At 38.2% G+C, this 27129-nt stretch overlaps 1 protein-coding gene across 2 annotated transcripts in view; it reads left to right on the top strand.

The window, feature by feature from the left end:
* The first annotated feature begins 699 nt into the window (after positions 1-699).
* LOC150087734 (uncharacterized) overlaps positions 700-27129 on the top strand; it is a 176587-nt gene continuing 150157 nt past the window's right edge. For both annotated transcript variants that reach the window (XM_090369185.1, XM_090369186.1), the window contains exons 1-2: positions 700-952; positions 24580-24658. In XM_090369185.1, the coding sequence (XP_090225311.1) occupies positions 886-952; positions 24580-24658 (146 nt within the window). In that variant the 5' untranslated portion in view covers positions 700-885. The remainder of the gene's footprint in view (positions 953-24579; positions 24659-27129) is intronic.

The following is a 27129-nucleotide window of genomic DNA, read 5'->3' on the forward strand; positions in this document are numbered from 1 at the left end:
AATTATACAGAAAAAGAAAAAAATATTCAAATGATTTCTTAGTAATATTGTACAGCAGATCTCTTTAAGCTTTGAAAGATGTCACAGCTAAATATTTGCCATTCTATCTATCTCGAAAATTTCGCGCCGATGCCCCTGAACAGCAACGTCATTTGAATAGTTCCTTTCGAACTGCTTCAATGGATTAAATTGGTTGGTAACATGTATAGTCCATTCAAGATGGCACGCAATATAAACACGCTAATGCCAGACACGAAATAAATTAAAAAAAAAAAAAAAGACCAAATAAAAAAGGCAGTCATTCGGTGGGTTACTTGAATAGCTTATAGGGACGGCCACTTACTTGCGTCACTCAACAAGAATTCCCCAAGTCCTCCAGAAAGTTTGCACGGTGTGCTCTGAGTGGCTGCTGTTCGCTTCATGTGACCAGGATACTGCTTCTGGAATGCTGAGTGAGAAAAGAAATAGTTCCAAACATCCGAGCGCGAAACTGATTAAATATTAAATTGTATTGCAAACCTTTGTATTCCTAAGCATATATAAACATAGATGAGCCCTTATGGATGCATAGTTTACCATAAAACCTAGAAATTAAGAACCTTAAAAAGTTTACCGCGGAGGTATACAATGCAATTAGTTTCCATGAAGTGCGGTCGCCAACTTGGCTTGGACTCTGAACAACAGGTCGGTATGACTACATGCGCGGGACGGGTGCAGATTGTGTCTTCGTACAGAAGGTGAAGTTTTCAAAATTGTGTTTTGTGCGCCCTGAAAGGATACGAAAACTGTGGATATTGAGGATAGCCGTGTGGTTTTTATGTTGTCCCGGTCTTGCACCGAGGACTAAAAGTAACTTTTGTATTTGCCAAGTGGATTGTCAGCGGAATGCGGCACCAAACGAGGTTACCCTTCGTCCTGCTGGTCGTCTTCGTCGGGATTGACGTCGTGCAAGGTAAGGGAGTGATTTTTGTAGGCCGTTTTGGTAGTGTAAGGTGGCAGCCGAACATTACCGCGTCTTATGTAGTTCAAAACGTATTTATATTCTTAATTTATAATTTATAGATACTTTTAGATATATATCAGACGTTCAGAAAGTTTATTTTTGTATAAGTTTTGTCGTTTGGCATTAAATTCTGTCGTTTGGTAGTAAGTTCTGTCGTTTGGCATTAAATTCTGTCGTTTGGTAGTAAGTTCTGTCGTTTGGCATTAAATTCTGTCGTTTGGCATTAAATTCTGTCGTTTGGCAGTAAGTTCTGTCGTTTGGCATTAAATTCTGGCGTTTGGCAGTAAGTTCTGTCTTTTGACATTAAGTTTTAAGTGATGGTAAAGTTTAAATTATAACAGTGACTGAAGATAACATCTGAACCCTGTTCGCTAATTACTAGTTTTATCGGTTGTGTATTGAGCAAAGTTCTAACCACCCATGTCTTAGGAGGAATGCCCGCCACCATCGGGCGCCTCCCGATATTGCGGGGGAACCTTTGGTACCACTTGTCAAGGCGCGATTTTTTGTAATAATTTCTGTTCGTTGGTAGCTAAATAATTTTTAACTCGGACCATTGGCAACGGATATTTGGTACATTCGGCCATCTTGGAATCAATTAATTGAATGATATATTTCCCAGCAATGAAAGACATAATGGAAAGTACCAGGAACTTGCAGAATAAATCAGTGTCTAATTCGTGGGAATATTTTGCTCTTTGTGTCCCGATGAATGGTAGGACTTGTCGGCTAATTAATAGAGCGTCTTTTAGGGACAGGTGTTTCCTACTGACCCAACGTGCGCTTGGTGTCACCTGTCGCTTGGTGCTAAAGGGAAACTGATTAGAATTTATACGCAAATGAGCCCCGGGCTGTAGGTTAGGTTAAGGAGCAGGTGGATTTCACCTGTCTGAATTGTTTCAGTGGCTGACCGAAGGACATGGACAAAGGGTTGAAAACGTGGGTCTTTCGTGCCATATCGCTTTCTATGGTTCCTGACACCTTATGATTGAAGACAGGCATCCGTAGGCATTAATTATAAATACGAGTAATGGGACACTGTATCTGTTATTATTATTATTATTATTAGATTAGCCATATGGTGCAAAGAAGCCTCATGCTGCACCAGCCAAAAAAAAAAAAAAAAAAAATTCCCGCGTTAACCTGAGAGAGAAGTAGAATGGAATCACCAAGAAAGAGAAGAATGATGATATCCAGCTCATTTTTAAAGAGATTAAATTCAGGCGAAAGAAAATTTTATAATTAAATTAAAATATATATTAATATAAAATATTATTACTAAAATTAATTTTAATTAGATTTAAATTTTAGTTGAAACGTTAATAAAAGTGAAAAATAACTTCTTTTATGATAGTCGTTTGATATACTTTCGTTTATGAGCCAAAGAGAAAACCAAGTTTTTTAGATGCAGAGGAAGCAATATTTGTAATGTGCCAAGAGAGATTAGAAGTCAGAGTAATCCCCAAAAGAGATATATCATTTTGCCTAGAAATCGGAGTGTCACCAAAGATAAGCATAGGAGCAGAAGAATCCTTTTTGCGAGATATAAGACAAGACTGAGTTTTAGAAGGGTTGAAATCAACTAAGTTGTCTTTGCCCCACTGGAGGATTACCTGAAGATCGGCATTTAAGGAATTGATAGCAGATTTTCGAGAAGTTGAAGCTGATTGAGCAGGACAAGTTTTCTCAAAATGGAAAGTGGAATGCAATGTGCTATCATCGACAAAACTGTGGATAGGATTTCCAGTCAATGGAAGAAGGTCATTAATATACAAGAGGAAAAGAGGGGGGAGGGGGGAAAGAACTGAACCTTGGGGAACACCGGCATTAGTGGAGAAGTTAGAAGACAGAGAGCCATCTACCAACACCCTCAGTGAGCGATCAGAGAGAATACTGGATAACCAGTACTAAAATCAGTTGGGAAACCATAAGATGGAAGCTTGTTTAGAAGACCTTTATGACAAACACGATCGAAAGCCTTTGAGATGTGAAGAGCAACCACTTGTGTTTCACCGAACCTTTCCATTGAATATAGTCCATAAATGGGTAACATAAGCCAGAATATCACCAGTGGATCGACACTGAAGGAATCTATATTGGCGATCGTTGATCAGATGGAAGATTTCTAGGTAGTTTAAGAGTTGGTGGTTAATTGAGTTCTCCATTACATTAGAAAGAGTAGAAGTAATTGCAATGGGACGATAATTGGATGGGAGGGATTTGTCACCCTTTTTAGGAACTGGCTGGATATGAGCAAATTTCCAAGCAGAAGGAAAAACACCTTTGGAATAAAGTGAAAAAATACGGCAAAGAATAGGAGTAAGTTCAGGAGAACAAGTTTTGAGAACAAGTGGAGAAATACCATCGGGACCTGGAGCTTTCTTAGCATCAAGATTCTTCAAAATCCTTCTGACATCCTTTTGACGGAAGACCACAGGAGGAATTGAATGGAGCGTGTTGGGAATGGTGGGAGGTGTTTTACCAAGATCATTAATACATGAGTTGAAAGAAAAATGGGATGCTATCAGGTCAGCTTTATCCTTGGCTGAAGTGACAACAGAACCATCTGGTTTGGACAGAGGTGGGAGCAGGGATGGGCAAAAGTTGCGGCCAATAGCTTTGGCAAGAGACCAGAATGCTCGGCTACCATTAGGGCAAGAAGCAAGTTTTCTACTCTCAGCCTGTTCAAAATCTAGTTAGGACTGATTAATAACTGCTTACAATTGTTGCAAGCTTTGGTGTAGGCAGAAAATGAAACTGAATTAGAAACAAGCCAATTACGATATGCAACATTCTTCTCTTGAACAGCCTTAGCACATTTATTGGAAAACGAAGATTTAGATAAAGGATGAGATTTTAAAGTGGAGTGTGGGATAAAGGATTCCATTCCTGCAAGAATAATTTCACTGATACGATCTGAGCAAATGTTGACATCAGAAGTTTTGAAACAGTAATCCGACCAAAGAAAAGAAGAAAAGAAGTCTCGCAGGTCGTCCCATTTTGCATTCTTGTAATGCCAAACAATATGAGGTTGGGAATAGCCATGAGATAAAGGTTCCATTGGAGAAGAGACAATCACCAAGTTGTGATCTGAAGTGCCTAAAGGACCTCTCACTTCAACCGTGTACTTAGAAGGGTTGTTTGTGAGAAAAAGATCAAGCGTATTGGCTGTATGATTTGGAATTGTCCGGTATTCTTGTAGGTAAATGAACAATCTGTGCAAGGTCATTAGTAATTGCAAAAGCCTCAGCATCTCGACCAGCTGGGGCGGTGTGACTAGAAAACGGAAGCCAGCTGGAGTTGTGAACATTAAAAATCACCAAGGAAAATTATCTCACTGTTAGGAAAGTTGGACTGGAGAAAGTCAAGTTGCAAAGAGAGGAAGTCAAAGAGCTCCAAGTGATTAGTGGAGTTGGGAGAACGGTAGAGAAAACAGATGAATTTGACACAATGAGGTAGAGAGATTTTAAGCCAGAGAAGATCAAAGAGAGGAGATTCCAAATTGCCAAGTCTCTGACAGGGAATATCAGAACGGACATATGCACAAGTACCACCTTTGAGGCGAAAGGAATCATACAGCGAATAATTTGGGCATTTGAGATGAGCAGTAGTTGAATTAACCGATAACTGAGATTCTGTCAGAAAAAGTACGTGGGGTTTGGCAGACTGCAAGTGGAAATGGACATCGTTGAGATTAGAATTGAGACCACGTATATTTGTGAAATGAATTAGGAAGTGCTTGGGAGGTTTAGATCTTTTCGCAGATAAGCTTGCTCTATTAGTTTGATAATTCATGGTGTATTCAATAGTAAGAAAAAGTGAATGGGACATGCTGTATGAAGTAATGAAATTTTTGGATATGGCGTATTGTAGTCAAAGGTTTATTGACTCCTCTTGACAATTTCGTTAATTTCACTGGATAAATCTTTGCTAGCAAATTTAAAGTTTTAGTAATTATTATACGGACGAGTTTAAAGGATTAAATAAAATTTTAATATTGCGTAATGCTATAGGCATTAATTTCATCGATGGCTCTCTGGAAAACGCTTTATGCAAATTATTTATTAACACACAGGTGGTGCGTACACATTCACTACCTGCCATGTGACAGCGAGAAAATGATCTAGAGATCCCTTAACAAGAGTGATAATTCGTTGACACATAGCGGACGTGTCCATGGAACAGATAGCAGGAACAGTGTGGATATCCAAAATCAACTGTTGAAAGCGTCTTACGCGACCATTCATTCCAATCCAGGCGGACTACCATTGGGACTCCCAGAACATGTCACCAATTGAGAGGAAATCGCAAGGGCACAAGATTGATAATTCGTTGACACATAGCGGACGTGTCCATGGAACAGATAGATTATTCCGAGTTGTTGATAGAACTGATATAAGTGTAGGCCCAGCAGCAATCGCGAAAACATTGTATAGAATGGGTTATCGTGGAACAGCAGTTTCTCATAATACCCACCTCTATCCTTGTGGAGAGGATGGAATAATTGGACATTACAACAGTAGCACAAGATTATGTAGAGTGATGAAATCACGCTACAAAATCCAAACAAGACTGGCACTTCTGGGTGTGATATATACGAAGAAAAGTTTCATCCAGGTTGTATTTCATCAATAATGGATTTCTGTGGTGATAGTGTGATGGCATGGGCTCGTTTTATTCAGTTTGCTCTTGGTCTACCTTTTGTCATCGATAAAACCATGAATGCAGCTGTCCATTGTGGCATCATAACCCGAGAACAGTGTAGTGAACCTGCCATTTCCAGCCCAGATCTGAAACCAGTTAAACATCTTTGGGACGTTTTGGAACAACAGTTGAGAGCCAGAGCAGGATACCATAGTGTAATCAGAGAATCAGTCGCAACCATACGGGAGATTTGGGGCAAAATTCCAGTCCCCACATGCTAAAAACTTCTAGAAAGTGTAACCCAGAGGATTACTGATGTCATTAAAACGCACTAGGGTCATAATCGACATTAAAAATTCCTTTTTTTCTAACTAGATGTTTTTTATTAATCTTCGTGTTTTCATTATTTTAAAGTAAAGCTGAGTGATTATTTCACTCCCTAAGTTCCGTGTTATTGTGTGGGGGTTTCTCTGTTCACATATCCCGAGTTGAACATGTAGATGGTTCTCCCGGCACTGGAGCTGATTTTGTTTTTCCCGTTAAAGTCAGTTAACTGTGCACCATAATCAGATTGTAATGCGATCACTGGACCCGTAATGTGAGTCGTATAACTTTCTCTCTGAGTCAGACTTCTTCGCGGTGAAACACGATCCCTTCTAGTAGTGATCTTATCTTACTTTTTAGATTTCCTTGAAACCAACATCTAATCTTTGTACTCTGAAACGTAGGTCATACTTCTCTTTCGGACAGACGCTTGCTTCGCATCTGTCACCGTCAAGAGCACTGTACATTCTTCATAGACACTTTCTTAAACATTCTCCCATTGTAACGTTTTTGCCTTGGCATTAAATAAGACCATCCCCCCCTCCGGTATCAGACGAAATAAGCAACGCAAGGTCAGGGCGGGGTACAATTTGAGTTACACATTTCCAGGATTCTTCTTGTGAGAGATCCATAGCAATAATGTGCCTGAGGACTCCTGACGACTTCTCACAAACCCTGATCGCTGTAGTAAAACAAGTTCTGACCTTCAGAGTGAGTTGCGCTAATGACGACTTTATTGTCGTATGCCCGTAGCCTATTTTATTGACCTATTATTTCCGATGACATTTGAAAGTTTCAGTGTTCTACCCTAGTGGGAAAGTCCTGCTTTCAGTACACCTTGAGAAAAGTAATAGTTGTGCCCACTGGTTTTTACTACGTCCCTTTTTTGTGTGACTTTCGATAATTGTGGACAGTTGATAATGTGGAGTCTCGCCTCCATTCCATAATTAACCCTCACCGAAGAATTGCTAAAAAACGAATTGGGTTATTTGGGTTTTAGTAATTTATTTACTTGTTGATAAATATGACATATGAGAACTTCAGCTACAGTATTTACAGGCTTGTTTCTGAAAATGGGGGTTCATTTCATCTACAATACGATATACCCTTTCGAAGAAAATCTGTTCACCTGAATACCCTGTAGCTTCTAGTTCTTCCATTAAGGTTTGTTGTTGCTTTTAGTACGGTTTTGTGCCATATTGGGCTGTATATAAGCTGTAAATTGCGTGTGTTCAGTTGTCGATTTGCTGGATTAAAAATCCAAGTTTCTGGGAGTTAAAAAAAAACCATGCCGCCCTCGCCTGAGACCGACTAACTCAGGTTGTGAAAAAGGCCTGTAAAAATTCCTTGTCATCGACAAGATTCGAACTCAGTTTTTTTCCACCCGGTGTGGGGAGGACGGTGATCATAACTGTGCTACCACGAGGATCTTCGACTAAGGTCTAACAAGCTGAAACATAACGTCTTGACAGTTTTCTTTGTACCCGGAGGTGCCGGTCAGCTCTTTGATCATTTTCTGTTTCCTACTTACCTCTCCTGCTTGGGCCTGTCAGATCAATCGAAGTCAAACTGACGATTTCTCGAAGTAAAGAGCTTAACCAGAACAGATTATTGTTGTAGGTGAGATTAGAGGATTTTCAGGCGTTCTTCTAAGCCCACACACCCTGACTGCAGCTTTGAATGGATTAGTGAAAAGCAGCTTTTCCCTCCTTGTGTTAGAGAATATGAAGAATTTGGTTGATAATTGTGGAATTTTTGTAATACACAGAGAAATTGTAATACGTTATTTATCGAGAAAAATTAAGCTAAAATGGAGAACCAATATATAAAATAAAATGAAATAAAGCTATCAAGAAACTGTACACTATAAGAAAAGAACCTTTTGGGGAGGATTGCTGGCTGCATTTTAGATGCGGGTGGGATCAGTAGTGGTAGGTGGAGAATTAATTCTTCAGTACGACACGTTGAATTTACGAAACTTGACTTATGCCCAGCCTTGTTGGTTTCGAGGTCTGTAAGAAGTGGCCTTCTTGGAATATTGTGAACATACTGAATGGCACGTGACCATTAAGCGTTCCTAAACACCACTTACAGTGCACAATGTTGACCTTATCGCACCATCGTATTAGCGTCACACTTTTATGTATTTCCGCCGCTTCTCTGTTGGTACAGGGTGAAGGGCCCGTGGCGTTGACAGAGAACATCATGGACGCTGCCAACTTTCTGCCAGCACACCGCGTGCGTTCCCACGCTCCCCTCTATCTAGATGAGCCGGTAAAGATTAGGGCTACCCTTCACTTGCAGACGTCCTCGGGCTTTTTGAGGTGGTGTTGAAATGCTGCAGGTAAAGCACTGTTTCTCGATTTTTGTTTTTTTCCATGCATTACTGACTGTACCATCAGCGCACCCTTACGGTAGCTTCTGTACTAATTAACATTTCAGTTTTATGTTTTCTCGCGCTTTTTACGAAAGTTATTCACTGGCCGTTTCTAGTATTGTGGGCGAGGACTACATTTTCCCACGGTTTTTTGAGCTGTCTGTTTGAATGTCTTAAATGTAGATGCGTCGTTGTACATTTATTCACATCAACTGTCCGATTTTTTTATATTTTTAGATTTGAATATTTGTACACAGTATATGTACGTATTTCACTGCTAATGTTGAGTGGAAACTTTATGCAAATGATATTAATATATATTTTAGGGTCTGCTTGCTGTGTGGGTGAGAAGTATGTAAATAAATAAATGCGCTGGTGTTGAACCCTTTATTGGCCTTGTACTATATATGCGTTTGGAAAACTTCTCTCTGCCTAATGGGGGAGAACTACATTTTGAAGAACATTCAGGACCCTTGCTTGAACTCGAAAACTGTATAGCTGCCACAGCTCTGGCATTTTGCTCTTTTGATCAGTTAATAGTCATCCCGATATGTTGTTTTTCTTGACAGTCCTTGACTTCGAGTCTTATTGCCTGATTTTGCCATAATCAGGGCCGGTGTTTCCCACTACGAAAAGTAGACTGTTGCCTAGGACGCCACAAATTCTACACAAACTCAGATAAAATTACGTAATATCAGTAAAAATACGGATACTTAATTATGAAGGGATAAACAGAAGGGACAAGATGAAATTATAAATTTTTTCAATTTTTTAATGAGAATTATGGTGATTTACTTCCCGCATAAGTTTATAAAAACTTATTAGGGGCGCACACCTAAGGTTTCGCCTAGGGCGTTTAATATTGTTTATTCCTGGTCACTGTCATTAGGAAATCATAACCAAATATAATAAACGTGAATGAAGATGGTCAAATCTGAAGCTAGACTCCTCTGATTTGTCAGCTGCTGTATTGTGGTTATCAGACAATTGCAAAGCTCTTTTTGAACATATCCCAGACATTCTCAATTGGAATCAGGTCTGAGAATTGTGAGATGTCGGAAAACTTGGCTATATTCCTGGAACCATTCAGATTCAATTTTTGCACGTGGATAGTTGCGTTTCATTCTTGAAAGAATCCATCGCAATCTGGGTCAAAATGAAGCATTACAGGTTGGCTTTTGTAGAGGCCTACTACCAAATCCCATATTTTCTCCAATTCCTTCCGCATAGTTTCGCTGAAATAGGTCTTTTTTTTTGCCTAAATTGGATTTTTCAGTCATTTGCTGCACACTTGGTGACCGTTTCAAATTCTTGCGATCACCTTCTTGGAGCACCAACGATTTTCTTCATTCTCCTTTCGTCTTCCACTCATTGCGTACTTTTGAGATAGTTGCTTTCGACACACCAGTGATTTCCTTTTGTTTTCTCAATCGTGGCTCTTGCTAAACTTGTTCCAGCAATAACACCTTTGTGAAGATCTCTTGTTTTTCTCTGACCGAATCGACTGAAAAGCTCAGGAAAGCGTGCAGTACTTATATGATACCAAGGACCTTTTGATCATACTATGTGCAACTTATTTTGGCCAATGAGTGTAGAACTTCATATTAAACTCATATCACTCTTCCACGACGTCAACACGTACTACAACTGTCGAAGTAATATTTCTTTAATTAATAAGATACTTCAATGTTTTTGTTTTTTATGGCTAAGCTGGTTAACCTTATAAGCGTACATCCTGTAAATGAAACTCGTTGAAGTAATTTCCAATTCCCATGTAGAACTTGTCAACCTGTTCAGTGGTCCGTGAGATTTCTTTGCATCGTTGTACTTGCAGGTTAATCAAATCCTTCGATCTCGGACGTCTCGTGTGCCTTACTTTAAACTGGTCTAATAAGCCAGCGGTCACGACAAGCGTTGTCTTTTCGTATTTCGATCAAGCAAGGATTAACGTCAATTATGTTGGTACGGTTTACATACCACCCGAAGTAAGGACATTCCGTTTTTGTCTTACATCCGCTTTCATACCTGACTTTATCCGTTTTGCCAAGTCAGGCCACGGGATTTGTCTTCCACTGTCATCGACTTGCCATTCTGTCATGTATATCTCGGTAATAAACCTTGCGGATTATAGTGACCCCCTCAAGGCTCTATTCTTAGGTTCTGCATTGTTCTAGGCAACAGGTACACTACGCTGGAATCTCCTCACACGGATGACGTGTCCTCGATTGGAACTAGTTCGACTTTATCGGTTTAATCAGGAAGGCTTAAACTGTAAGACCTTTGAGATAGAACGAAGCCGATTCATAAATATAATTTACGATTTTATATGTCTAAACAGGGTCACGCATTTTCTGGTTTCATTCAATACTGAAACCTTTGTAGATTTTTTCTCAAACTGAACTTAAGAAGCACGGAACAAAGATGGTAACTTAGAACAGTACGAACTTGTTTTGTTCTGCTAGGCGTTGGTTTCATTGAACTCAGAATGTTTTTCTTTCGTTTACTGGATTGTTCCATTGAGCCCGGTGCTTCTTCCACATATTCACTACAGCGCGCTTGTTTCTCTTCCCCTATTTTTTCCTTTGTTTATATATGTAGTAGGAGAAGCCTTTTGTTATTTGTGTTGGCCAACAGCAACTTCATTATAAAAAATCAGAATTTTCAAAGCAAAAAAAAAAAAAAAAATTATTTTTATACTTAGCGAGTTACCCAATGACAGATAAACTTCATAATTTATTTTTAGCCTTTTTTTATCAGTGGGAAATTTTTTTTTCTCCGAATTTCTGACCAAGGGCTTTAGAACCGGACGTTTCAAACAAAGTTAAAAGCACTTCATCAGTGGTATTGGAATAGAAAGCTTTAGTTCTGTTATCGGAGTAAAAAAATATATATATATAATGTTTTTTATTTTTATTTTTTTATTTTTAAATAGAAGCAGTTTAGTTCGCTTCAGAAGTATTTCGATGATGTTTCTAGACTAAACTGAGGACGGGGAACAATTTTCCCATCGAGAAAACAAAAAGCAATTGATTAGGTAGATTTTAAAATTCTTGCTTTATTTTCAATTTTTAACGCTCATGTTCACTCGAATGCATCGACGTGTCAAAGACCAACCAATCCTACTGGAGAATTGGAGATGTGCATTTAAGGAACTGGAGATGGATATTCGAGAAATTATACTTTTTTTTTTTTGCAGAGTAGTCTAGTCGAACTAGAAGGTGGAAGGTCCTGACGTAGCCCAGTGGTCAAGAGCGAGAGTGCATAGCACGCGTTCCTTGAGTGGACCGGGGTTCAAGCCCGTGACTACTAAATACGATAGTACCGGAGTATAAACTAAAAATTATTTATTTTATTTATATGTAGGGAGAAAATAATGAGTTAAAAAATGGGACCTTGAAGAACTCCAGCATTACTTGAAAAGTTTGAAGACAGAACAAAAAACTGGCTACCCAATTGTAAAAACAGATGAGGGACAATAGAAGATCTTTAAGTTAAACATGATCAGAAGTCTTAGAAATGTTGAGTGCAACTGCTCGAGTTTTCTCTGAACTTTTCCATAGAATTTGTCCAAGATTAGTAACACAAGTTAAGATATCACCAAGGTCGACACTGAAGGAATCCATTTTGTCGATGGTTAATTAGATGAACAGTTTCAAGATAGTGTAAGAGTTGAAGGTTGATGGATTTGTCTGTTACTTTGGAAAGAGTTGAGGTTAAGTGCAGTTGTACGGTAATTGGATTCATAACCCTTGGCTGGCTCGATATGAGAAAATTCCTATGCATGAAGAAAACAGATCATGAGTCGGCTATGTTGGCTCTTTGTGAACTATTCCACTGGCGAAGCAGAGATATCGGGACTCAGTAAATTAAAAAAAAAATGTCTTTTCATCTTTTGGCACCCTCCAGTGGACAAGCCATACATCGTTGGTTTTTGAAAGTGTTTCACAAGTAGGGTTTTCTATTTATTTATTTATTATTTTTTTGTGACAAACAGCACAACCCCTGAGTGGAAAAGAACTCCTTGTCATTCTTGATCACTTTTCGGTGTTCTCACCCCTGGCTATCCAGCGACCTTGTCTGATTAGAATTCTAAACGTGATTCTGTCATGGCATGTGTACTGATGAGTATGAAACTTTTTTTGAGAATGTTGATGTTCGTAATTGGCTTTTCCCACTGACATTTGCGCCCACTCTGATGTTTCCCACACGTCTGTAATCCAGTCTGGATTGATCATCATTAAAATTTGTTGGTAGAACGGGTTGGGGGGGGGGATTATAAAGCCTGTAAGAAATAGGGTGTGTATGTTAAGCGCCAAAGCAGCTAAGGTTACGAGACGTCAGTATATTGTGCTGTAAATTGCGTGTATTCTGGGAGAAAAAGAATACACGCAACCCTCTCTGCCTACTAACTCAGCCATGGTGCAAATCAAATCCCATAAAAATTCCTCGCGTCATTGATAGGATTCGAACTCAGCTCTTTTTCACCCGTTGTGGGGAGGACGGTGATTTTATTCATTGTGCTATCCACGAGGGTTATAGAAAATACACTATTTCTAAAAGTACCAGATACACTTTTAATTTAGGCAAAATGAACCATACTCGCCACTCACGTGCCAGGAATAACCATAAAAGCAACTGCTTCCACGATAGAAGTAATCAAGATAGAGGCATTGCTCTTAGTGCATTCCATGGCCAGTAATCACAGGATGGCATATTAGCAATAAATCTCTTCGTACCATTGCAGTAAAACTTCAGTAACCTACATCTATGGTGGCTGACGTAATCACCAATTGAAAATATCATCCTGTTTGGGAAACTCTCAACTAGACTGCAGAAATTGACGAAAAGAGACTCTCAGAAGAGTGGTTCGCTAATTTTAATTGAATACAATTAACCAGGGAGGCCATGGGAACTGATACACAAAGAGCTGCAGCACACAAACCAAAGATCACAACTAGAACGTTTGAGGTTATTCATTGTGGTTTGGACTTGGATCATTGGTCTTCGTTCTTGAATAATGAATGCCATGCGGTAGACATTCTGGACAGTTCCACTCTTCTCATACTGTGGCAGTAGTATTGGAAGGGCCCTTTTATATTTATCATACTATGCACCATGTCAAACTGAATCCTATAGTGGCTTTATTTGAAGACGTGGGAGAGCAAAAGCTTCATTGACCTGACTAGAGCTCCGACTTTTGGAAGTCGGAATGAAAACTTTTGGAATGAACTGAAACTTCGGCTTAGGGGCAGATGAACACGACCACAATTAGTAGGTGAATTGATCAGTGTGTTGAAGAATGAATGGAGTAAAATACTGTCTTCGTGTTATCAGTAATCATGTCCTATGTGAGAGTATAGTTGTTTCACCACTCAATAGGGCTGCGTCAGAATCCCGTAGACGACTGGTGGAATTTTTAGTCTCTTCAATCGAGGCTGTAGTTACCCGATATCAGGCGGAGAGAGTAGGGTTCCTCGAGGTTTTTTGGGTTTTTCAGCACGTGAAGGCACTTTTACAGACAATATAAAACACAACATTAATAGATTTGGGTTACGCCTGGTCACCGTTATAATAATTATTATCAGTAACCACCCAGTTACTTTTGGCATAATATAGTATACATTGAGTGATCATTGAATTATGACCATCTGCCTATCGTGCGAATGGTGACCGACGATAACAGTCCGTATTCTCTAGGCATTGACTCCACTAGATGTCTAAAGCCGTTAGTACGGATTTGCAGCCATGCTGTTATGCAAGGCTTTCCGCAGTATCGGAATATATGACTGTCGTGTCCATACACCTAACTTCCCATTCCGAAACATCCCACACGTGTTCAACTGGATTGATGTCAGGCGAATTTTAAGGCCAATCAAGATAGGTCATAACTTCATTGTATTCCTCTAACCACTCTTGTAGAGTGCTGGCCCGATGACACGGCTCATTAACGTCTTGGAAGGTCCTGTTTCTGTCCAGAAAAAAATGCAACCTGGCAGAGTGCACGCGGTCTCCTAAGAGTTGCTGGTTGACCTTACCAGTGAAAGGTTGGTCCATACGCACCAGGGATCCTAATTCTTGCTAGCAAAACATGCCCCATATTAAGCAATCACCGCATCTACCTGGTTAGTGGGCACCATGCACGATGGGTCTATGGACTCGTGTTACACCATGTATTTGGACTCGTTTCCAGTCCTTCAGAGTCCAACCAGCGTGTTGTAGGTACCACGATGATCAGCGGTGTGGAGAGGGTGTTTCTTGGATCGTCTGCTGTGGAACCCCATATATCTGCGTGTGCCGCGCATCGTCATTTGGGATATTGTTCTTGCATTTCCCATTTTGCGATGTCAACTAACAGTGTCCTAAAGTTGAGCCCGTACAATGTGCTGCACTCTTCACTCATCCACTGTGTGCAATCCTTTACAATTCGGTCTGCAGGAGGTGCTTTGATCCGTTTGACACCATTCTTTGTACTCTTTAATCATAGTGGACTGAGAGCAACCGACAAGACATGCTGTTTTCGATATGGTAGCACCCAACGCACGAGCTCCCGCAATCATGTTCTTTTGAAACCCTTTACTACGTCCCATAGCTGCTACTTTTATCACTTTGACTTGCACGACCACATGCATATTATCACTGCCCTAGCGTACGAGGCTGTTGTGCTTTTTATACTGTGAGCTATGTGGCATAATTCATTACAGATGGAGTCGTCATAGTTCAGTGATCACCGAGTGTATATATATCTACATAAATCAGAGTTTAGTCGATTTTAAAGTATTTTTAATCTAGATAAAACTTAGGGCACGGGACAGGTAGGGGGGAAGGGTGCATGTGTGATATAGAGTGGCAGTAGACCCCTAGTGGCGACGTCTCTGTACAATATCCGGTTTTGATGTTTTTTTCAGAAATTAACCTTGTCTCAAATATCTTATAATGATATCCGAAGAAAAACAAACAGTGGTTGTTTTGCACCTTTTTGTTGAGTAAATTCTGTTTCCATGACGATTTAGCAATTATTTTGGTGTTTTCAGTTTTCCCTCCTACACTTGCGCCTTGTTATTGTTATCAAACATACAAAGGCAAAGTAAATATTTGGGTGTAAGGGATGCAGGTATATTCAGCAAGTATCAACAGTGCATCTGGAGTGGGATAGAACGATTAAAAAATAACGAACGACCAGCGTTTCCCTTAAAAAAAAATCGCTATCTCTGGATGCTGTTTGTTGGCGTTTCTCCCTTTCATCTCATATGTCTGTTCAGACAGGATGTGGGCCCTGCACGAGGGTGGCTGTGTGTAATAGTGTTGAGATGGTAATCCAGTTCCCACATTGTGACGTATATGAATGGATTTCGTGAGTTGTGATGGAACGTGATAAAGTTCTCGGTGCAGCTTTAGTGAGGGCCCTAACTGCTCGTACTTTCGATTAAGGGAGTCCTTTTTATTATGGGGGACCTTCTTTGTGATCTCTATAGTGTGTGTGCACGTAGATCACGTCCGACTCTCCCCTGGCTGTGCTATCCAGTAGCGGTAATGGGTGGTATGCTTTTGACAAGGTCATTTCGTACACATTTTGAATAGGATACGGACCAGCATTAACCAGTTGATACGCTTGTTTTCATTATACATTCGTTTGTTCCAACTTCCTTAGAAGAAATTAATTTTCAAATGGGGATAGAAAGTTATTTATGTGTTTTTCTTTATTCACCGAAGGACGACCACATGCACTAGAAGAATATCTGAAAACATTTGGTAATTGGCAACATAGGGCATAAGGCATCATTAATCAGTACGGGGTTTGATCAAAGTCACGCATTCCACCTTGACTGCCACTGATCAAAATATTTCTGGAAGTTTTCTTTCGTGAATACTTTTAGGTGGTCCCTCAATCGTGTTTAATCAGATTTTTTGAATCGATCCTTGAATCTTCTTGAAGAGTAGTTAATGATACCGCCAAGCAGAGCTTCTTAAGAGTGACCTAGTTAGATTTCAGGGATGGTGAAAAAAGTGGCAGCTATGTTTAATTCAGCAAAATGCAAGGTCTTACACCTGAGGAACAGCAACCCCAAAATAATTTATATACTTGGTGGAGTTGAACTAAAGTCAGTAGTGGAAGAAAAAGGACTTGGGAGTTAATTTCTACGAGCATTGTAGACAGGTTGCAAGGAAGACCCATAGTGTCCACACCATGGGCCTTCCCGCTTGACATTTCAGGTGCGGTCTCCACACTTGAACACAGTATTCCAAGTGTGGTCACCGCTCCTTAAAAAAGACACCGAGCTTCTTGAAAGGGTCCAAAGCAGTGTTGCCATTTTAGCGGTTTTCCCGCTAGATTTAGCGGAATTGCTTCAGGTTTAGCGGATAAAAATATGAAATAGCGGATAGCGGATTTTTTAGCGGGAAGAGTATAAATGTTTAGCATTTTATGTATTTTGGCAATGTAACATTTAAATTAAGAAATATTCATTTAAGAAATATTAAATTAATTGTTCAATTAATTATTTAATTAACAATAAAAATAATTCATAATTGAAATAGTAGGGATAACATATTTCATAGTTTTTTTTTATAAAGCGAAGAATCGGTTTTATATTATTCTGGATTTCCCTGACGAGAACCCCAACAATTTTACGTAGTTACGCTCGCGGTCAAACGACCTGATCATTGGGTCATAGCTTTAAATTGTTGGATCAAATCTAAAAATGTGGGAAAAATTCTAATGACGCCTTTTTTTTGAAACCGCGAAGGAATGGCATTGGATAATTTTTCTTCGTCGTATTTGTTTGGCTTCCAAGAAATGCGATCCGAATTACCGACATCTCTTTCAACGTTTCTAATAACTACAGAGTAATAAGTAATAATTATTTCTAATAACCACAGTGTAATAATATCTTAGTATAGTCAGTCCTCGTATAGCACGATAGTTGTGTTCCTAGAAACCCTCGTGCAATAAAAACAACAGGCCCTATGGGAAAAATTGGGTTAGGTGCCGACCACCCAAGACTGAACACACATTTGTAACCAAAACATTACCAAACACAATAAATAATCGTAAAAAAATACTTACGTATTTTATTACGATTATTACGTATTTTTTTTATTACGTAAAGGTCGTAATAAAATATTGCTAATGCTTTTGCTTTTATCGTAAGCAAACTTGTTTTTTGTTTGATTTTCTATCCAAACAGATAACAGCCATTCCATCTCTTCCAATTCTTTGTGTGTTAATGGATTTTAATTACACTTTGAGTTGTTCCCGCTATGAAAGTTGTTTTTATTTTCTCTGCATTCTTTGTAATTCTCGGCGTTCCCTCATTTAGGTCTGTAGCACGTGCAATATCACACGGTCTTTCATTTCGCTCAAAGCGTTTCACGATTTCATATTTTTTTCTCTATCGATAGAGGCGGACTGGCCATAAGCCTTACCTTACGGGATGGCGGACAAAAACAAAACGAAATATACCCAAAATTTTCGGAAGGAATGGTTAGCTTTTCCGCAATTCAAAGACTGGTTAGTAGAGATTCCAAAACATCCAACTGGAGCAAGATGTAAGTCTGATTTTACTGCTAAAATTTCGGACATTAAAAGTCATTTAAAAACTTTCAAACATATTAAGTCAGTAGAAGAACCATTTTCACCTAATAGATCAGGCAACCAATCTAAATTAAATTTTCCCACCAAGAATTTACAAACAGTGGAAGCTGAAGCAAAGTTAAGTTTGTTTGTTTGTGCTCACTCTTCAATACTGGCAATAGACCACCTTGGTGAATTATGTAAGAATGCATTCCAAGATCAAACAGCCAAAACTCATCGAACAAAATGCAGCGGCATTATCAAATATATCGTACACCCCCACTTTCAGAAAGATTTATTGAAGTCAGTGCTCGATGATTTTTCAAATTATAGTTTGTTACTAGATGAATCAAACGATATTAGTGTGACAAAACTATTAGGTATTGCAATTGGGTATTACGATGAGCAATTCGATAAAAGACTTTCTACGTTCTTAGCTCTTGTAGAATTAGATCAATGTAACGCTGAAAATATTTCAAATTCAATTAAAATAACGCTGGAAAAATTTAAACTTTCTTTAAATAATCTTGTGGGCATTGGGACAGATAATGCTAGCGTTATGATTGGAGTTAATAACAGCGTTTATACACATTTGAAGTCCGATGTACCGAACTTGATATTAATTAAATGCGTATGTCATTCTTTGCAATTAGCAGTATCTCATGCAACACGCGAAACATTCCCTAGAAGTCTAGTTCATTCGTGTCAAACAAGGTGGTTATCCATTGAAGTTGCTATAACAAGAATTTTAGAACAGTATATTGAATTAAAAGCCCATTTTGAAATAACTCGTTTGACTGACAAATGTTATACTGCAGAACTTCTTTATTCAATGTTCAAAGATGAAAGTAATTATCTTTTATTTTTAAAACCTATCTTATCTGAAGTACAAAGAGTAAACAAATACTGCTGATCCTACATTATTACTACACGATTTAAACACGCTATTGTCGATGATTGCCAATAAAATGTTTTTACCAAATACACATATTGAAAGGATAGAAGAGGACATTAATAATTATTTAGAACCCAAGCCATATTTAAGTTACCAATTTGAAAGAAAAATAAATGAGTTAATAATGAATAAACTTATCAGATGAAATGGCAATAAGAGAGAGAGGTCGTAATTTCTTGATTGATTTGTATCTACAATTAAACCAACGCCTTCTGGACAACATAAAAGAATTAGAAAAAATATCATTAATCTCAGTTAACAATATATTAAAGCAACAAAAAGAACCACTGATAAATTTATTACAAAATTTAAAATTGTCTGAAGTAAAAATTGAAAAAAATTGAGCAACAGTATATAAACATTACTCTCGTTAAATGGAAAACATCTACAATACAATGAATTTTTGGTAAGAAGTTTCGAAATATCGAGATGCAAGCGGTGAAAATCCATTTAAAGAAATTAGCCAATTTGCATTGGATATTTTAATTTTGCCATTATCCAATGTAGATGTGGAAAGAATATTCAGCAACTTAAATCTAGTAAAACACAAAACACACAAGCGTTGGCATGGTTAATGCAATCTTATCAGTACGATACGGGCTCAAAAGAGTTGAAAAGTGTTGTAAAAATTATGTTTTACCTGAAGAAGTGCTTCGCAAAATAAGTACACAAGAAGCATATGATGAGGAGGTATTGAATTTCGAAATTAATTTAGATTTTTAGATATTGATTTTATATTAAAAACGGAAAAATAAATAACTATTTATATATACTATTTGTTTGTTTGTTTTTATTCACTACAAAGTACAAACAAATGAAAATTTAAAAAATTTGGCGGGTCAAGTGCTAAAAATAGCGGATTTTGAGTATGCGGCTAGCGGGAAATATTATTAAGAGTTGGCAACACTGGTCCAAAGACGGGTGACTGGCCTGGTGTGATCAGACGAGGGCCTTCCATATGAGGAAAGACTTTGAGTATGTGGGTTGCACGGCTTGGAAACTAGGCACCTTAGAGGAGACTTGATTGAAGTGTTTAAGGCTCCAAGAGGCAAAAGTAAAATGAATGAGGAAATTTTTCACGGTTATAAATGATTCTAGAACTAGGAGCCATAATTTCAAGTTAAAGGGGAGGGGAGATGTTTAGACTGGATTGTAGGAAGTTATATTTTAGCCAGAGAGTTATAAATTACTGGAATAAGTTACCTACACGGGTGGCTGAGGCTGACAGTTTGGGGAAATTCAAAGGTCAGGTGGGTAGTACCGACGGAAGGAGAGAAATGCATAGGTTGTGTTTCCTTTTCTTTTATTATTTATTAACAATTTATTTTATTTTATTATTTTATTTTTTTATTTTTTTGGCTGGCGCAGCATAAGCCTCAAGCTTCCTTGCACCATATGGCCATTACTAATACTAATGCTAAAATGTTTTCCTTTCATGTCCTGTTTTAATTTTGGAATAGAAAACAGTTGCACAGTGCCAAATCAGAAAAATAAGATCAAACTTTTCCGGATTAAACATTTTGAGTGACATGGAGCATTGTCGTATTGCAGAAGCCAATCATTTCACCATTTTTCGGAATGTTTACAGTGGATTGCGTTTCTCACCATTTTAAACGTTAGTAGTAGGTGTCTAACTGGACCAGATCCTGTTCCCATAGGTTGTCCTATTGGGTGCCTGCAATCCCTTATTAAGGGATAATATCCCATACCATTTACGTCCAACCAGTGATATCGGCAAGCATATCTCTTCTTTACGTGTAACTGTAGAGGTCAGCAAAATTCTGCTCCTTAAAGGAGCCAGCTAATAAAAACAAAAAAAAAAAAAAAGAAAAAAAAGAAAAACATGGCGGACTCGTCGTGTTTTTCTTTTTTCTCTCAGAATACTCTTATTCTGTGATCCAATGTAAGGATCGCAGAATAAGAGTATTTATATTGCATCTAAGAGAGAATCCAGTTTCTTTTTTTTTATTTTTTTAACGTACTTGAAAGTTTTGCATTCGCCTGACGTCACGAAACTGACGTTCCAAAAGCCTTGTGCAACTATTATAATCCGACTTCATTTCCTAAGAGTGCCTTTAAAACAATATTTCAAGTTGTACAGAAGTGTCACAGTATTCCAGCTGAAGAAACAAAAAATATGATTCGCTGAGTGAGTGACTATCTCTTAAATATTTGATGTTTCTGAGAAAAGCCAGACGCTCACTTTTCCCTGAAAGGGAAGCTTTTCACCCAACTTGGTCATCCTCTGCCCCTTCACACATTAAGCCGTGGGCTTATGTCTACATCCTTCCCTCCGGGGCGTATATGCTGCTGTCGGTTGGTGGAAGAGGAGGAGTAGAAAAGAGAAGAATGTGTGATGAGCAGAGGGGTCGTTTGGGTCGTGAGCCCCGCGAAGCAGATGAAAATAATTGAGAAAGTGATGCAACATTTGGATGCGTGTTCGCAGCCTAAATAACACCTCCGAAATCGTGATTGGAGTCGTGTCTTTCCGCCTCCCTCCAAGACAGCGCATGACCACAAATTAATGATTGCTGTTATCAGACCGGACCGATTTCTTCCATCAAGTAAGACTGCGAGCTGCTCTGTGTTGTGGTTTACTGCTTAGGAGACGAGCTCAGCGAGAGATAAAGGCACCCCTTATCAGCGACAGGTCACAAGAACTTGCCAACCCCGTGCACGAAAGGGATTGTTTGTTCTCCGAATGTGGATAACACTTTGTCAACAAGGGACCGAGAGGATCTTTTATCTCTGCAGCCGGAATGGAGTGAAGTTTACAGATATTAAGTCTCTCATGTAAGAGGCCATTGATGGGTTGCACATCAGTTGGACAAAGCTTTTGCATGATCGTCGTGGGAGGGCTTGGGTCACTTGGGGTTAACAAACCAAAATACTAAATACTGTATTTTGTGTGCTTGTAGTTGTATTATTTTGGGCAGTCGCTCATTGCAAGCGTTGTTGTCTTCGTGCCGCTATCGGAACAATTCGTGCAAATGCTTTTTTTCACTCAGGTCGTTATTATCCGATCTCATGCAGTCCCTTCCCACCTAGAAACTGTGGTTTATTTCTTCGACATACACGCAGTTTATAGACACTACGTATTAATTCCTCATGTCCTTAGTTCCTATGGCTTGGATGGCCAATTTGAATATTGAGTGAGGATTCCAAAATTCACAGCATTTGTATGTTTGAAGCATGTTTCAAAGTGATATTTTTTTTTTGTTGTCTATACCCTACTGTATTATTATTTCTACAGGGGCCTCGACAACAAAAGAATCGAAAATATTCGCAGGAATGTTTTGCAAAAATCAGCTTAGTTGTTAAGAAAACTGGTGCTTAAAGTTTTGTGGTCAATCTATTGTAATCATAGCATTTTGTATCGATTTATCCAATACTGGAAGAGTGACGTCACGAACATTAACTTCGTTTTCCCCTCCCAGAACGTGATTTATTTCTTCCATTTACACGCAGTTTACAGACGCTACATATTAACGCCTCACAGCCTTAGTTCCTACGGTTTTATGGCCAATTTGAATGTTGAGTGCTTCAAACATACACGGCATGCTTCAAAACATGCTGCATTCAAGCAGTACTACATTGGGACCTTTTGTTGTCAAGGTCCCACTGTAGGATTGCACGATATGCGTATTTTCTGTTCATTTATCTGGAAATGGGATCTCTAGAACGAAGTGATTAGAAAAAATCATAGAAATGAAACTGAAGAAGCGGAACTCTTTAAATGATAAGAAATAATAGATGGATGTGTAGATTGTCTTTGGTGGGGTTGATTGGCCTGGTCGTTCTCGAATGAACTTAGAAAAAGGAAGAAAAATCGGTGGTAATAAAGATTGAAGTGAAATTTTGTAGAAAGTGTGAAATTAGGCCGATAAGAGAAAACCTGCATCGTAGTCAGTAGTTATAGAAGAAATAATTGAGGCCCAGAGAGAGAGAGAGAATGTATTGCAATGATCTTAAAGATTCTCCCTCCCTTCCCCTTATCTCCCCAGAGTTTCAGAATCACGATTAACGAATCTGCCTTGGAGGATAATAATAAATGATGGGGAAACATCGCTAAATTTCAGCGAGATTGGTTGAGGTAGACAAGCTAAAAGATACGTACGCCGTTTGATCTAAAACTAAAAGTGTGTGCGCTTAAGAACCATCGCACTGGATGCAAGAAGAATGCGCATCTTATACTAATTTACCGTCTCACGAACTAGTAGGGGGGAGAGATGCTTTAACAGATACAGAATTAGCTTTTCTGAGCATTGGTTCAAACTACTATGCCTAAGTTTTAGTTGCTGCCTGTTAGAATGGGTAGTATTCGTACAAAAGTGATTTCAGAAGTGGAGGCATTCGAACGTCAGTAAATCTTGTTTTAACCATATGCTTGTTTTGTGGATTAGAAGAGCTTTAATAAAACTTTCTATATCATATAGTGGCAATGGAGACCGACTAAAACTCATTTGGAGTCTGAAAAGCCCCCATACCCTCTCTGAGATTCAGATATCTGAGTCTGATGGCATGTGATAGCTGGGAAAATCCAGGCTCCCTAGCATTCTGCTTTATGGCATTCTACTACTAGACTAAGGCAGTGACATCGCCTGGTCCTGCGGATGAAAAGTCTGGTTCAGTGGACACGTGTGTATTTTAAAATTGTACTTTTTATTTTTTCTTATACACTTGGAGAGGATGCGAGTAGTGTATTGTCTGTAAATTGCGTATATTCTGTGATCGATTTGCTTAATTGCTGAAAAACTCGAGTTCTCAGAAGAAAAACCATGCAATCATCCCCTAAGAGTAATTTTTAATTTAGCACACGGTGTGAAAGAAGCTCATAAAAATTCCTTGTGTCATTGACAGGATTCGAACCTAGGCATTTTCTACCCGGTGTTGGAGGATGGCGATTATATCCATTGTGCTACCCTGGAGAGCCCTCGACGGTAGCTCAGTGGATATAATATACAGTAATTGAATTAGAAGTCAACATGGAAGTTACCTGCTTACAATAAGAAACTCGGTGGTTGTAATTTTTTTTTAATTCTTTTATACAACAAACAGATGTTATACCATAAGCGTATTGTATTATATAATGCTGTCCAACATCGATTATAAGCTCTTAAGATTTCAAAGAAATAAAAAAAAAAAAGTGTGAAATTAAGGTTCAAAGTATTAGATAGCTTTCATCGCCTGGCTTGCTTACTGAACTAATTGAAGGTCGATATTTTCTGTTTATCTCCTTGATTTTTATTATTAGACATGGTTACTCAGTTGACTGCATGTTACAAGGTTATTTAGACCCACTTGAATTGCTAGACTTCAGAATTATTAGACTAATTCCTTCCCGTCTCCTTGTTAGTCATCCTATGCTAGCTGCTGTGAGGAACTCCCATTTATCCCGTTAGGTGTTCAGTGGTTAACCCTGGGCGTTCCTTAAATGGTTATGTGCCTGCTACCAGTTGGCCATAATTTATATTAACACGCGTTGTGTAATGAAGCTTGTTTCACGTGGGAGTTAGGCTGGAAAATGTTTTCACGCGAACAGTTTTTCTCATCCCTGACCATTTGGGGGAACGGGCTGGGGGGGGGATGGTGAGGAACGATTTGCATTGGTGATTCATTGGTAGTAAGAAATAAATGTGCTTATTAAATTAGAAAACATCAATAGACGAGTAGATTGATAATAATTATTGATTATTATTTTTCAGGTTTGGTGTCGTGTTCCCCTAATCCTTGCAAAAATGGAGCTTCATGTGTTTCGAATCCGCGAGGAGAATCGTACTGCAAGTAAGTGCTGTTTTGTAATTGAATAAATCTTGATTAGGTCCCACCCAGGAGTGGAGACAACGTGGGTGGCCATCTTCCACTGTTTGTAAACTCTGCCGTTTATTTTATCTGCTTAGATGTTGCTTCTGTACATTTAGACTTTGCTCTCTGATGTCAAAGTTCATTCTTTGAATGTTCTTCCGCCTGCTAAACCCATTGCACAGTCAGCACACCAGCAATTGACCTTTCCAGTCATTTATTTTTATCTGGAGCGCAAATCTCGTTAGGCTGTCAGCACGCGGCCATTTTGGTTCGACTTTCGTTGTCGATTTAGTACACATACGCTGAAGTAAACTTTATCATGAAAAGAAACAAGAAACAACAAAAACATGTTAATAGAATCCAGAAGAGAAACATCTGGAAGAATCAGTATTGCAAATTTCAACCCACGATGAAAGGTCGATGTTTTTAACCTTCATCCAGAACTTCATACTCGTCCTTTAAGACGAGTATGAAGCATCAGCCTCCCAAAAAAAAAAAAAAAAAAAAAAAAATCAGCCCCTTGCTCTCTTCTGCGAACTTTTCCTTATGTAAATCATGAATAAGGGATTTACCTGTCATTTTTCCTCACATCCCGAATGATACTTTGTGGCTTTTCTCTAACAATACTTTTGCTGTTTCTCCTGATGCGTTCTACAACATTTGCATAACCAAGTAAGTTTATATTTCAGGGATTGGGTTTATAGTACGTTTAGATTTTTCTTCCGTAAGCAGCGAGCAAAAGAGATTTATCATTTTCCTGGCGGAAATTACACCTCTCTGATAGCGATGATCCGGTTACCCAATCGTTCGCTCGTGATTATTCATAGCACGTGAGCAGGTGGTCTCTTACACGCTTCAACCGTGTGGGAAAGTCTAACGTTATGCTCTAATGAGTCTAGGATGTAGTCGGTCATAAATTAAATACGTAATGGATTTCACGTTGGTGGGTGATGTTGTTCCCTTCCCTTCCTTCATCCGGACTTCATGCAAAACCTTGTCAAGGAAACCCTTTCACACTAATGTACACATTTGATTTTTTGACATTTGTATTTATACGTGTTATTGTATGATATTTAAGGTAAGCAAATGTTGCAATATATTCATGTACTGGTATGTATTGGTAGGATGTGAAAAATTTGTTTGTAAAATTGTATTTTAAAAAGGACCCACTTTTTTTTTTTTGTCTGAGTGAGTTCTTTATTTCAGTTTCAGTATGAGTTTTCTGATTTCCATTTCTGTTTCAATCGAGGTTGCCATTGGTTGGCTGGGACCGCTTTAACTAATAAATATCAACTGTTTTAATCAATTAATTAGTTATTATTTTAATGTAAATTATTTTAATACATTTAGAAAGGAAGGAAAGAGTTAGGCTGGATACAAATATAGAGCGATTTTAATTAGATTTGTAAGACAACAGTTTATTTTTATCTTCAATTATTTTCTAGTTATTCAATTATTTGCTAGTTGTAACGTTTTAATATGTTTTGAGCAGCGCCGTCTACCTTTTTTTCTTCTAAGTTCTGTTATTTATTTAAAATAATAAATATTTACGTTATTTAATAAACCAAAGTTTCTTTTAGTTGTAACCTTTGAATCTGTAGCGCTTCGTTTTGAACAGCGCCCTCTACGTTTTTTCTTCTGAAATTTGTCATTTATTAAAATAATAAATATTGCATTATTAATAAACCAAAGTTTCTTTTAGTTGTAACCTTTGAATCTGTAGCGGGGTGGCGCTTCGTTCTGAGCAGCGCCCTCTACATTTTTTATTCTAAAGTTTGTCATTTATTAAAATAATAAATATTGCGTTATTAATAAACCAAAGCTTCTTTTAGTTGTAACCTTTGAATCTGTAACGGGGTGGCGCTTCGTTCTGAGCAGCGCCCTCTACATATTTTCTTCTAAAGTTTGTCATTTATTAAAATAATAAATATTGCGTTATTATTAAACCTAAGTCGGATTTTTTTATTGTTAACATTAAAAAAAACGTTGCGAATATATCTTGATAATAATTATAATAGATGGATTTTTTAATATGAAAGTTGAAGACAGCAAAAAGCAAAATGTATATATTTTTTATTATTTTAATTACTGAAATGGATTTTTTGTTTATTAATTTTTCTTTATTGAAGCTAGAGATTTCTGTTGATTATATGTGTGTATTGTGTGTATCATATAAGACAGTAATGGGACATCTATAGCCAAATAAATGACATGGCTAATATTATTTCAGCCTGTCATCTCGATACAAGAGAGTTGCCAGCCAATCAGTCAGTTTATAAGCACAAAATTATTTACATTACATGCGAGCAGGTATTAGAACGTTCTGTTAGAGCTATTTTTATTTGGAGCCGCCATCTTTAAAAAGATTGAAATTTCTTGCATTACTCACCGCATTGAAAAATAGGCTCCATTAGTTTTTAATTCCAACAGGCATACGTACAAGAAACAAA

This window comes from Mastigoproctus giganteus, chromosome 3, assembly GCF_048544385.1.
Source record: "Mastigoproctus giganteus isolate SK-2022 chromosome 3, ASM4854438v1, whole genome shotgun sequence".
NCBI classification, from domain to species: Eukaryota; Metazoa; Arthropoda; class Arachnida; order Uropygi; family Thelyphonidae; genus Mastigoproctus; species Mastigoproctus giganteus.